General features: G+C 53.6%; 4 protein-coding genes across 4 annotated transcripts; 3 read left to right on the top strand and 1 right to left on the bottom strand.

Annotated features, from left to right (window-relative positions):
- Positions 1–896: 896 nt before the first annotated feature.
- Positions 897–1,158, top strand: NCS57_00279300 (uncharacterized protein; the record flags this gene model as incomplete). Its single annotated transcript, XM_053052811.1, has 3 exons — positions 897–909; positions 963–1,064; positions 1,121–1,158. 3 exons carry the CDS (start codon positions 897–899, stop codon positions 1,156–1,158), a joined length of 153 nt encoding a protein of 50 aa, XP_052918057.1.
- Positions 1,159–1,583: 425 nt separating this feature from the next.
- On the bottom strand, positions 1,584–2,692 carry NCS57_00279200 (uncharacterized protein; the record flags this gene model as incomplete). Its single annotated transcript, XM_053052810.1, has 3 exons — positions 1,584–1,691; positions 1,744–2,387; positions 2,443–2,692. 3 exons carry the CDS (start codon positions 2,690–2,692, stop codon positions 1,584–1,586), a joined length of 1,002 nt encoding a protein of 333 aa, XP_052918056.1.
- Positions 2,693–3,118: 426 nt separating this feature from the next.
- NCS57_00279100 (NADH-ubiquinone oxidoreductase) lies at positions 3,119–3,901 on the top strand (the record flags this gene model as incomplete). The annotated part of the gene is made up of 4 exons (XM_053052809.1): positions 3,119–3,138; positions 3,247–3,474; positions 3,563–3,695; positions 3,761–3,901. 4 exons carry the CDS (start codon positions 3,119–3,121, stop codon positions 3,899–3,901), a joined length of 522 nt encoding a protein of 173 aa, XP_052918055.1.
- Positions 3,902–11,681: 7,780 nt separating this feature from the next.
- Positions 11,682–12,755, top strand: NCS57_00279000 (SCP domain-containing protein; the record flags this gene model as incomplete). The annotated part of the gene is made up of 3 exons (XM_053052808.1): positions 11,682–12,274; positions 12,325–12,632; positions 12,688–12,755. The coding sequence occupies 3 exons, from the start codon at positions 11,682–11,684 to the stop codon at positions 12,753–12,755; spliced, it is 969 nt and encodes a 322-aa protein (XP_052918054.1).
- Between the last annotated feature and the right edge of the window lie 574 nt (positions 12,756–13,329).

Below are 13,329 nucleotides of genomic sequence, written 5' to 3'. Positions count from 1 at the left end.
GACGGGGTATGCCAATGTTTCTGGTGCCCGAATACCAAGATTACAACTTTGCTTCCAAAAGTAATCAAATGATGAGCCATGATTACGGAGTCTCTGAAAGAGGCTCATATTCCTGAAAGGAAGCACCAAGCGTTGTATTGGATCCCGTCCTAAACTCCTCCGTGATCCGGACGCGGCGAGTGTCAAAATTGTAGTGAAATGACTGAGCCAGCCGCAACACTAGTGTGCTGCTGCGAGCCTGCTCATACACGCGGAAGAGGCTTCACCCTCTACTTTCGTTCTCATCTTGGATTTTCTCTGGCCTCGGAGCGGGTTAAAATTGCAGTGAAGGCATATCACGCCATTCTCTGCACATGAATGGATCTATGGATATCAAAACATGAAGCCTAGGTCGTAGACCACCAAAGGACCAAATGCTCCTTCTGTCTCTTGTTCTTCCGTCCTTTTTTTTTTTTTTTTTTTTTTTTTTTTAATGTAACGTGGGTTTAAATGCTAGGCCATGTGGTTAACTCGTCTGGAAGTTAAGAGAAATTAATGAAAGCGGATATGGCAATGCCTTTGTTGCGAGACAGTAACTGTAGAGATTACTATTTTCTTAAAGAAGTGATCAAATGGTATGCCATGGATACGAAGCTTATAAAAGACGTTCATTTTTAAAAAAAGAAGCACGGAGCAATGTATTCAAACCCGTCCCGTCCTCCGTGATCCGGACTTGGCGATAGCCTTATCGATAAGAACCCCGACCCGGCCGAGATCGCAGGCTCTGATTGGCCCGCGCGGCTCAACCGCCCAAGGCGCTTGTCAAATTTCTTTGGCACTTGGAGATAGCATCATAGCTCCAACAACCCGCACTGCCCAACGCCGAATTCCCTCACGCCCTTATATACACAGTCAACATGTTCGGAGGATGTATGGAACCTGCGCCGTTTACTCATTAAGCAGCTTAAACTGACCCCTCGCAGTCGCCCCCCCTCAGCAGTCCCAGGAGGAGATTCGCGCCCTCGAGGCCGAGGCTACCTTTACCATCCAGCAGGCCGTTGCCACCGCCGTCCTCCTGTACCTCTGTACGACTCCCCCAGCGCTTCAATTTTCTCACAGAACATCGCTAATTGTGCCTCAGCCCCCTTCGCCATCGACCTCTGCGGCAAGATCTTTTAAACCCCGCCCCTCACCAAGAACGAATCGAAAAAAAGACATGACCCAAGGATGCTGCATTGATAGAGTCTCGGGCTTGCAGGCTCTGCGGATAATGGCGCTCCGTGTACGATAGAGGCGGACCGGATAGACGGAAAGGCTCACGATTAATCTGTATCATACCTGGAAGACGTGGATGGAGCCACGCAACGATATTTCTCCCATGAATACACACACATGCACCAATGGTGCTTCCAAATATTCAAGACGAGACTCAAAGCTTTGTCTTTTGCTCAAGTCTTTGCTTTTGAAATATTCCTATCCCGTGTGACGCCTATGATGACCGTATCCTCAAAGTCCCGACTCCCACACAATGCCACAAAAAGTACATATTATCAAAGACAAGTAATTGCTCTACCTCCATGCCGAACAGCCTGACCCATCGTCGTCTATTTCGAGTGGGGGTTTCGTGTCTTCTCCCATTCCGTGTAGTCAATCGAAAGAGACTCAAGCTCCTTCTTGATATGCTGAATCTGCTTCTCATAATCCTCGAGCACCTAGCGCAAGTTAGTCAAGCCGATCCTCAAATGCGATAACGTATAAACTTACTTTCTTTGCCTTGGCCTCGTGCTCTGGGTCGAGCATGGCTCCTTCTGTGCCGGCGGGCGTGTCCATCTCCTTGCTGAGCTGGTCGGCATACCCTCTTAGCACGATAAGCCTGCTCCAGAGCTCCTCTTCTCTCGCTCCCACTGCGGGATCCTGCACTTCTCTCTCCAGCGACTGGAGTCGGCTGCTGAGGTCGTCCTCATCACCACTCAGCGCGTAGCCGCGGTTGCGCAAAACCTGTACTCGGGCGGCAAGCGCTAGACATCGCTCGCTGATGGTCGTCTGTCGTCGGTGAGCGGCGACGGCTCGCACCTCGGTCTCGAGTTCGTGGCGTTGGAGGATAGCATCCAGACTGCCGTTAATCTGATGCAGGCGGATGTTGAGTTCAGAGAGGGCGCGCTTCTCAACCAAGAGACGGTCGGCAAGGGCAGCATAGCCCCGGCAAAGGGCAGGCATGAAGCCTGGGGCAGGCTTGTTCTGTAGGGCTTCCTCCCATTCGCGAGGGTCTTCGTAGTCTTGAGGCTTGAAGTAGGGGACAATGCTCTCGTCGACTTTGTTGTAGAAGTAGTGCTTGAAGACGCAGTTGGGATTCGAGGCATCCCACTTTTCCGTTACGAGCTTCATCTGCTCAAGGATGGGCTTCTGGTCTGTTTCACGGTCAGTCTTGCGTCGCGCTCAAGCAACAGTAGCTGAACAACATACGGGGGGTTTCTTTGCCTGGCTGCCATAGCGAGTTTGCCAGCTGCGCTTGGGACTGAGATAGAGTGGGCATCTGCTGAGCCTGTTGTTGTTGCTGGATCGACGCGGCGAGAGAGTTGATTTTGACTGGTTGGGGTCCCATCTGAGACTGACCGAAGCCGAAGCCCTGCGTCTGGGCTGGCTGAGCAGTCTGCGCAGGTTGCGACTGCCCGAACAAGGAGCTCGTAGGCTTGGCTTGACCGAAGAGCGACATGATGAAGGTTTGCGAATAGGAGCTTGGTGTCGCGGCGAGCTGAGCTTGAGCTTCAGCTGGAGTCGCTCTTATGGGAAATAAACTGACACGACGCTGCGACTAAGGAGATCGGACAGTGGCAAAACTGGTAGGTTGCCGTCGTGTAGGGCCTTTGTGACGTTGCGAGGCTGCAGAGTCAAGTTGACGATGGTTGCCTTTGTTTTGGGCGACCTCGAAATTATTGGAGCTGGAGCCACCAAAACAAAGCTACCTTCACTACGCCCCATCTCAGCCTCGTGCACCAGCCTCGCCCCACACATCGACCAATCACAGCGAACCAATTCCGTCCTTACGCTCTCAAATCCTAGCCGAACGACCTCACATTCCCACTCCCGTCTCTGGAATCACCGCAACGTTCGAAGACCGGAAGCGCAGAACATCGGCACCATGTCTACCCGCAGGCCCCAGTACGTCCACCCACGATTGACCACCCTTCGATAAAGACACCGGAGCTGCCAGCGGGTGCAATTGGCTGCCGGGACACCTGGAAAATGGCTAACCGATCGATCCACCAGATTCAACCAGCAGGTGCTCATTGACACCACCCCATTGCCCGATGATATCCCCGCCGTGAAGGAGGTCGGTGCCAGCTCTGCGCCTCTTCTGTCTGCCTCCTTCTTCATCGGTGCCCGGTGCCGCGACTACAACGATGACTACATGCAATGCAAGAACGAGAACCCCGGCCGAGGAGAGTTTGAGTGCTTGAAGGAGGGCCGACGGGTCACTCGATGCGCCTCCAGCGTGTACGTTGCCTTTATTTCTCTGGACATGGATCGAACTGGAAGAAGCTGCAATGCGTGGACTGGACATGGCCGCTGACCGGATCAACAGCATTCAGGACATCAACACCCACTGCCTCGCCGAGTTCCGCAAACACTGGGAGTGCCTGGACGACCGGAATCATCAGCTGTGGCAGTGCCGCCCTGCTGAGTGGAAGCTCAACAAGTGTGTCTTTGACAACCTGGTATGCCACCTTGGACACCCGGCACACGACTACCCGGGGATGTATATACTGACACCAGCTCGCAGAAACTCGAGAAGAAGGTTCCCGACCAGCCCACCAACGTCACCCCCGTCCACCTTCGACCAAAGCAGATCTTTGCCGACGTGCGCATCGGCCCTGGCGACGGCAAGCCCTTTATCCCGGGGCAGGAGGAGGCGAAGCAATAAGGAGCTGGAAGCATTGAAAGATCGAGACTCGATCATGTACATTTGCCGAATGAATCACAGAGTGGATTACCAATTGTTGAATCTGAACACAATGGCTTGTCAGCCAAGTACTTGGTGCTTTCTCAATGAAAAGCTGCTAGGATGTTACGCCAAGAGGAGCCGTCAGGTGCTCGGAAGCAGACTCACACAACAAACAGAGCCGCAGATCAGTTATACAACGTCAAGCGAAGACGATCATGATTCGGACTGCTCACGGCCCAACACGTTCCCCGCGACGCACGCTGTGGGTGTCCGATTCTGCAGAATGTCATGGCCCGTCTAACCAGCACGGCATCATCAGTCACCTCGCAACCCAACCTGTCATTTTCAAACTACAGTTACAGAGTTGAGTTGTCAGCACATTACTACCTAGCACAGAGTGAGAACCCCGCGCGCAGCATGATGTAGAAAGCCTTGAACACCCGATACACGGCCTTCCGAGACATGCCTAGGGAGGCTTTCCATGAATATCGCGCATCTCGGGTAAGCTGTGAAGCCTGCGTCGGCAAGAGATCCCTCCCTGCTTGGTGTTGTGGAAACCAACTGACATGCTTGCGAAACCAGAGAAATGCGTACTAGCAAGAATACCCAGCGAGCTTATCAGCGGTGTCCAAACCCCGCGCTTGCTGGTGGGTTTGGGGTATATCGACATCCTGGGCTGTAGTAACCTGATACGCAGGTGGGAGGCAACGTTGCCGGTGGTAGGACGAGGGTTAGGTGCCCAGAACTATGGCTTGAACAGCGGATAGGACATGGATTATGCCAAGTTCACGTCGAGTTTCGGAGAGGCTTCGTCAGCCATCGGGTCGTGATGGTTACGAATTCGGTCATCTTCAGCTATGCCACCTGTTTGAGGATTCGTCACATCATGCTACCCCAAAGAAGCTTCTCTCGGCGATGACTGGATCTTTTCCCGGGTGGCACAAAAGCCTCTCCACAAACAATCCAGCCGCATGACCACGACGCCTCGGCTTCATCCCAAGTCTAGTGGCCGGGCCATCTGTTTCGGCCTCGCTCAGAACTGCTGGGGCCAGGGGGGCAGCAACTCGTCGGCATGCACCCACCCGTTTCGTTTCAACGTGCACGTCATCGATAGGGTGATAATGGTTGGGCTCGTCTATCTCGGCTGCATTGTTGGTGGTGAAGCGGCTTTGTTCATGCGCTGGGCTCCGAGACGGCGAGTGCCTCTTCGGGTGGGCTGACCCGGTTCGGTGTTGGTGTCGTAGTTGAGTCACTCTTGAGGCTGAAATGAAATCTAGTTGGGAAAGATCTAATGGAGGGACTGTAGTTATAGTTATACTGCGTATGTATTGACAGCTGTTCATTTTAGCAACGCTTTACTGTCTGCCTCTCATTTCCTGAAATCACATCAAATGATGCCACTACTGATAAGTCAGAGTAGTATCCTCATCGGCCCTTGACCATTCCATCCTTTTCCTCTCAACGAACCTACGCTTGACAGGCAATCGGGCGCTTCTGCGCTTGGTGAAACGACAAACTGGCCGTTTGGAAGCGCCGTGTTTTAAGTCCAGGTTGGCCCGCACCATTGGTTGGCCCAGGTCATCTACACCCCCTCCCTTTTTTTCAGCTCTTCCAAGAATAAAGAAAAGAAAGAAAAAACATCACGAGAACTGGGCCTCTTTGAAACAGGTCGGGTTGTTTCGAGGGGGCGCACGACATGTCAGGAGATGTTGTTTCCCATGAGGAAAACAATGCGATGCTCACGATCTGGCAAACACGGCAGAAGTGTGGCACACATCTTGGGCTTGGCGGTGGTACGAGATGCAGGGAGAAGGAGCCGAGAAAGCTGCGAGAACTGCTCCTGAATAGACGAACAGGTTCTTGGTCAGGGTAACGGTTTCTCCCCTTTTTTGGTGATTGATGGTTGAGACGATATTGGTATAGGGTCAGCGATGGCAGATGTAAGAGAGCCTTTGATCGTGACAACTGCCAACTTTGACAGTTACTGACTGAACAGCATTTCAGTAAATCCATGTGACTCAGAATAATAACCGAGATGTCATGCGTGGCCACGCCGCAGTTGACCAACTTCAGGCTTTTTCATCATCGCCGCAACTGTTTTCTATGGTTTATATCACATCATCGGCCTATTGCCCTAAAACCTATGGAATCTATCGAAGAATCTTTGTCAGGAAGAAAGGTGTAGTGACGGCGAGAACAGCGGACACGGGGGCTTTAATTAATTAAAAATGGTATTGATGTTCTTTGATAACCTTTCGTCTTTGACTCATGAAAAGAGTCATATGTTGTTGAATGCACCGAACCTTGAAGCTTAATTGCGCGAGCAAACACAGATGATATAGTTTGTGCGTCATCAAGTAGCACTGTACCCAACAAAGATGTACCTTGACCTCAATGCCTTACCTGCTCTGAAGTACACTAGAACATCTCTCGGTGAGTTGGCAACGTGATACTGGTATCGGCGTGTTTCGTCTTTAGAGAACGATGGTGAACACAACCTCCAATCTGACGATGCCTACCCTTGACTACCACCACCTCATGCCTCAGGTATGAACATCTGTTTAACCAACAGGCTGGAAAGAACGGTCAAGAAACGGGATGTCGTCTCCCAACAAGATGAACTAGTTTCATTTTCATGATCCAACCAGTTCAGACGAAATCCCACCGACGTTTCATGGCGGAGTGCACACGTTGCCAACACCAACACTCCGCTTGGCACCTCAAACCGCCAATCTGCGCCTCCACGTTGATCAACCAACCAACTAACTGATCGACATATCACATCGCACATAATGCACAGACAATAAGCCTCTGCGTTGTTCCGACGACAGCAACGTCCGGAAATGTCCTCCCCCAACGTGTGTAATCATGTTGTGAGCGGCCCAACATCCCCGGCATGGAAAGAGCCCGTGCGGGGAGGATTCTCGTGCTTCTGGATGCGTGCCGGAGAGCCGCGGACTGGCGAAATTTCCCTCTTTTTTCCTTATTGCTTTTCGAGTCGGTGATTAAATGGTGAGATGTCACGCACGTTGTGGGATGAGGGAGAGAGTGAAAGGGGCTTGTGGGGAGCAGGGGAGCCATGTGCTGGGATATGACCGGGATGCTGGGATGTTGGCGATGGGGACAACAATCAATCAAAGTCTAAAGGATGATGAAGGATTGAGATGGATCAACTAACTTGACATGAATACGACGTCTCAATGAGCTATACGAATGGGTGAAGAAATAGACGTCGAGCCGGACATTGCGTCTGGGTTCAGCCATGACTTACACTGACGCCTAGGTACGAGACCCAACTAGACGGAGCCGAAGTAGAGGTTCGGACCGGGACATACTACATTCTCTGCCCGGTCTTGAAACCCGATAGACGAGGATATCCGAGTCTTCGGTGCTGCCGACATCGAAATGAGACTCGGCTACTGATCGATAAACTCTGCTAGGCCACGAAGCACCGGGATCTGGACCACCTCATATCCCGGACATTAAGTTAGAGACTGGTTCGGGATTGCTGGAATTCTGTTAAAAGTTGCGATCGTGTTGTTGGAAGGAATGAGGCTGGACGCCACGAGGCGGAGGCATTGCTTCAGAAACTCAATGTCAATTAGCCTGTGGTCGGGTTGTGGGAGAGAACGGGACTGGAGGATTTCCGTGTCATGTCGACCATGTTCGGGGATCGGGGTTGAATCGCCGTCTCGTCAGCTTGGTAGTTTCAAGACAATGAGTGTGATGGCTTCCTTGGCTTTGAGGGAGGCAAAAAGGGAGGGGGTGTGTGAGGCGAGAGCAAACAAAGGCACAGCTGAGAAAGGGTTGTACGTCCAACGAAACAATGCGCCCACTGAAGCCAACGCAGTCACACATTGAAAGAATCTGCCATGGTCAGTTCATGGCTGGCCTGCAGTAGATCAGACAACCAGTCGAGGAGGTGAAGGAAATCTCGGGACTGGACCCATCCTCCTGGGTTGGGTTCACCAGTGCTGGCAGCCTGCAGCAAAGAAGAGAACGGCCAATGTTACTCTGCGACGTGCCAATGCCCGAATGTGGAACTGTACGGGTTGAAGCAAGGAAAAGGCGGCCGAGTTTGAGGCCATTTGCGAAGCATTCCCGGGGCCTTGGACATGACCGATGACATCCAGGACGGGGTCTTTGATGGCGGTCATGAGATGAGCAGTTCTGATTGACCAGGCCAAGATCAGGCGGTGACAAGTCATGACAGACCGCAAAAGAGCGCAGTTGCTGCCGTTGTTGTTGGCAATGCAGCATAGATGCCATGCCCTCCCTGGTCGGGAGATGAAGAACGGAGCAGCCAAATTAGTCCCGTTTCAGAGAGAGTGCCGGAGCACGGCCTTAGCGGGTTTCCAAGCTTGCAGGCCCCGCCTCGACCCGCCGTGAAGAGGTGGTTTGAGGCTCTCCACTCCCGGGGAGCTTGTTTGGTGGGGAAAGGGCGGCCGACGGGGCTTTCATTGGTTAAAGCCGACCAACCGCATTCGCCACAGCACGCGCCACATCTACGAACTGCAAGGGACGGGAAAGGGGAGCGGTACGTACCTCCAGCTCCCGTTGGTCAACACAGGTGAGGTCAATGCATGGCAGATCACGACCTGAAGGAATGCGTTTCGTGTTTGTTGATGCTCGACCTCTTGCAGCAGAATGCATCGGATGCCCATGTTTCCAAAGGGGATACGAGGCATAATCTTAACCTGAAGCTCTCTGCGATTGTGGCATTCTGGCTCAGACGCTAGTCCGTGTAACCCGCAAATGGAAACCAGCTCTTTGGATTTTACTACCGAGGGGGGAAGGGTGAGGCTTTTCGGCTCCTCGGGGCCAGTACGCCTCCGGCAATTGAAGCTCAGGCTAGTCGAGATGGCGAATGTGGAATACGTACGCATTGGATACCAGAGGCTTGCATGTCCCCTAGGGCTGGCAGACTTGGCTTTTGACTTCCCGGGGGAACACGCAAGCAACTCTCCACCAAGCCAAGCCCAACTTTCTCCAGCATGATCAGCTGTGGACCAGTCCTGGGGGGTGCCTGGTTGGAGATCATTTGAGGAGGAAAGGATGGGCGAGTCAGAGGGCTAGACCACTCTCCCTCAGCGTGATGGGAGCTGATCAGCAGCGGAGAAGGGCCTCGATTCGATTTGGATGCCGATTCGGAGGGCCCGGTACCGATCGGGGGTAAGCTCGTTGGCTAGAGAGATGACAAGGTATGATGTTAGAAGTAGAGTGAGCGTCTCTCGTTTAGGTACCATGATGGGGGGATGATGAGTCCAGGGGAGAGGATAGGACGGCATCGAGGAGGGGAAGCACCAAGAAGAGGAAGAAGCAACCACCAACAGCTTGCATCGGCAACTCAAAACTCAGCATCAAACAACAGGCCAGATGAGAGATTAGATCAATTACATGGGAGGGAGCTAAGGGCATGCGCGGCTGATTGCTCTCATCCCGCTTCTGTTTGAGCCTGGCCGGGGCCTCTGGTCGCGTGTTTGATTGCCTCGCTGATGCTCGGGCCTGTCTCGACCGCCGCCATCTGCCGCCTAAGCGATGGCTTCACCAAGTCAAAGAAAGAAGTCAAGATGTAAGCCTCGTCGTAGATCTCTTTCCTGACGTGTTTCGGCGTATTCCTTGAAACCTGCCCAGACCCGGGGATGCGCAAATGCAGAATGCAGAATGCAAAGTTGGTGATGGATGATGTGTCAGCGCCCGCTAATGCGGCACCAGTTGGGCTTGACCTGGGCGATGCAGCAGCGCGGGCAGCAGCGCTTCTTGCGGTCCAGGCGGGCTCTTCCATCTCATCAGAGGCATCAAAAAGGCGCGGAAAAGGGGAGCGGAACAGCAGGGGTTCCATCGACTTGTTCGAGGTTGAGGGTTGGTCCGTGCGTTTGCCGACGACCGAGGAAGGCCATCGCCGTGGAGATGTGTCGCCATTGCTAGCTTGTTCGATGGAGAATGGAGTCAGGTTTGGCGCTAGAGATATTGTAAGGAGGATCTATTGAATGTCAGTTGTCTGTATTGAACTGCAGTGAATGCCTGTTGAACTGTCGACATATTCAATCGGCTCTGCCAAGTTCTCCCAAGCTTCTATGCCACTCGACACCCTAGACATTCATTCGTCATGCCTGGTCTCCAAGGCACTCGCGCATTGCCTTGTGCCTGGTGCCTTGCAGCACGATCTTTCTAGCGCCCAACAGGGAAGCATGCCCCTGGCGCACGCGACCCCACTATTCGATGGAAGCGCTCAGCGCCAGGGGTCAGTCTAGCAGCAGTGCATTGGAACCTCACAGCCAGTGCTGGCCAGCTGCCATGCCCTTGGCGAGGCGCCCCAAACAAGCCTCATCTCCTCCTCGCTGGGGTCCTTCCTTCCCGTTTCTGGGGCGTCGCCCTTCACTTTCCCTTCGAAACGCCTCCACCTCTGTCCGCCTCCCCTCCACTCTCACGCTTCCAAGAGACGCCACCGACAAGCTTCAGACCTCACCCAGGCGCTCTCACTAACAAACCTTGGCTCATTTTGTCATTGTACGTGCTGCGATGCGACCCCTGCCGTGCTAGCGCACCCCTCGCGGACACCCCTGGCTCACCTCCTCCAGGCACTCGCTCGACTCCTCTGCAGCCCCCGGCGAGATCCTGGATCCCCTGCGAAGCATCCAATCCATACCGCGCAGCCAATCATCCCTGGTCTCGCAGCGGCCGGCCGTCTGCGACCCGCCGTGCGGTTCCTTTTTAACGTCCTCGTCCGCCCGAAGCCATCTCGACCTCTTCCCTCTCCCTCTTCACCCCCCTCCAAGTTCAAGAGTCTCGTCGACCGCTAGCAGGGCCCGACCTTCTTTTCTCCTCCACCTTCGGCTGTCCACTCCTTTGTTTGCGTGTCTACGACATTGCAGTCCACTCCTTTCACCACAAAACTCAAAGCCAAGCCCCTCCGGTTGAACCGTTGAAATAGCCCTCGACTTCCTCCCCGATTTCCCCTTCGGCATCGCAAAGCAGACCAAGTCGTCGCTCCTTCGGCTCTCCCTTCTCTGTCATTCCTTTATCGTTGGACCTCACCTTTGTTGTCCAACCACATCAACTCTTGATACTCCGAGGCTCCTAGACGGAATCCTCAGCTTCAGCAGTGCTGTCGACCGCTCCCAGACTGGTTCTGAATCACCACCGATAGTCCGACTATCCCAACGCGACACTCCAACCACTACCACCAACCTCAAAGCATCCCACAAAGGTAAGCCTGAATCACTTTGTCTGAGCCTCGCACCCGTGTTCCTGCATCCGCCCCATGTCCTCATTGTCTCGCCTTCTCCACCGTCTCAGCCTTTGATGGAGCAACTATCGATTTTCCTCCCTTGTGTGAACACCATCTGGTGTTGCCCTCGACAAAGCACCCCGACAAAGGATGCGCCCGCCTTGGCTGTCAGAACCGATATCGACGACAAAGCCCCTCCCTTTGGAGGAGGGGCTGCATCTGCAACACCAAAATGCAGATATCATGTCGCTCATGGGCACCCTTCCCCGAATCTTCACTATCAACAAATGTCTTACACGTTCTCGTCCACGCTCCTTTACACATTCCCCACAAGAAACAACATTCCACTCCCTTGTCCAGCCAGCCTCATCGCTTTCGTCCAACGTCCTCGGAAACAGCTCTTGTCAAGCGACATTGATCCCTTGTCGACTCAACCGAATTCAGCCACACCTAATTCCCTGCGAGCTTATTTAACTGACTCGATTCCAGTTCACCTCATTTTCGTCTCGTGCTTCTGTACCGATCACCATGAAGGCGTCTATGTTCCTTGTCGGCGCTAGCGCCATCCTGGCCTCGGCCAGCCCCATCCGCGCTCCTCTCGAGAAGCGTCTCGAGAAGCGTGTCCTCACCACTGAGTGGGTCTATGAGTATGTCACCGTCACCGTCACTGAGGGCGATGCCCCCGAGACCGAGAAGCCTGCGCCCACCGCCGTTGTCTTCCTTGAGGAGCCCTCGCAGCCTGCTCCTGAGCCCACCACCCAGGTTAAGAAGCCTGTGAGCCGCCGACCCAAGCAGCAGCCTACTACCAAGGAGGCTCCCGCCCCCAAGCCTACCTATGTCGAGCCCGAGCCCGAGCCCGTGAAGGAGGAGCCTTCGGTTGTCGTTGTCACCACCAAGCAGGAGCCCACCACCAAGGAGGAGGCTAAGCCCGTCGCCACTGAGGAGTCTGGCAGCTCCAGCGGTTCCTACGACCTGTCCCTTGAGGGTGACTACAAGTCCATCATGCTCAACTACCACAACATCCACCGCTCCAACCACTCTGCTCCCGATCTGGTCTGGGACGAGACCCTTGCCGGCTATGCTGAGAACACCGCCAACGGTTGCGTTTTCGAGCACGACATGTAAGTATAAGTCTGATGTGTTGTTGAACTGTACACTGACCCCTACATAGGAACCAGGGCAACGGTGGCTACGGCCAGAACCTCGCCTCTTGGGGTGCTACTGGTGACATCGATGACATGCAGAAGAAGTCCGCCGCCGGTGGTATCACCAACCAGTGGTACAACAGTGAGATGGGCAACTGGGCCTTCTACGGCCAGGAGAACCCCCCTGATGGCATGGACATCCAGCTCTACGGCCACTTCACCCAGGTTGTCTGGAAGGACTCCACCAAGGTCGGCTGCGCCACTGTCAAGTGCCCTGCTGGCTCCGTCCTTCAGTACCCCTCTTGGTACACCGTCTGCAACTACAACCCTCAGGGTAAGTCCTACACCTACTTCAACCACTGCAACTTCAGAAGCTAACCTTGTAGCAGGTAACTTTGGCGGCCGCTACGGCGACAACGTCCTCCAGCCCAAGGGTGAGAAGCGCGTCACCGTCTAAGAAGGCACGAATGGCCCCTCTCGTCATGAGCGGTAAAGGCTGTCTATACCTCCGGATTTGATAAGCCAGGTATTTCTTGGTTGGGCACGTCACTTGCATACTGCGAGTGTATAAAACGTAGCCGGTAGTCCGCGTCCAAGGCACTATTTTTCATTTTTCTCATCTTCGATTCTCAAATGTACGTTACGCAACATCGTACCTTTACGATCTTCTTTGCTCAAACATGGCCACTTGGCCGACTTTTCTTCTCATGTTCTTGTCTCTACATGCCTGGCGTCTTTGATGAAAATCGCATCGGATGGAAACGGCGCGCGAGGGATGGAAAGGGATAAGGAAGAATGGCTGTGTTGGTCTTTTTCTCACGAATGAACCGCACGCAGATTCTATTCATTGCCTGGCTCACAGAAGGACTTGTTCTGGCTGCGGATGATAGCCAACGATGAGATCCGAGTCAGGCCCGTTGGGGTTTACCAAAAGGGTGTTTTGTTTTGCATGCCTCTGATAAAGAGAAGCTTGTCGATAGACATGAAATGGCACAGTGATTACGCCAAAGACAGTCCCCTTTTGATGTGAC

The sequence above is a fragment of the Fusarium keratoplasticum genome, chromosome 2, assembly GCF_025433545.1.
Source record: "Fusarium keratoplasticum isolate Fu6.1 chromosome 2, whole genome shotgun sequence".
NCBI lineage: Eukaryota > Fungi > Ascomycota > Sordariomycetes > Hypocreales > Nectriaceae > Fusarium > Fusarium keratoplasticum.
This window is presented reverse-complemented; position numbering and strand designations above follow the sequence as displayed.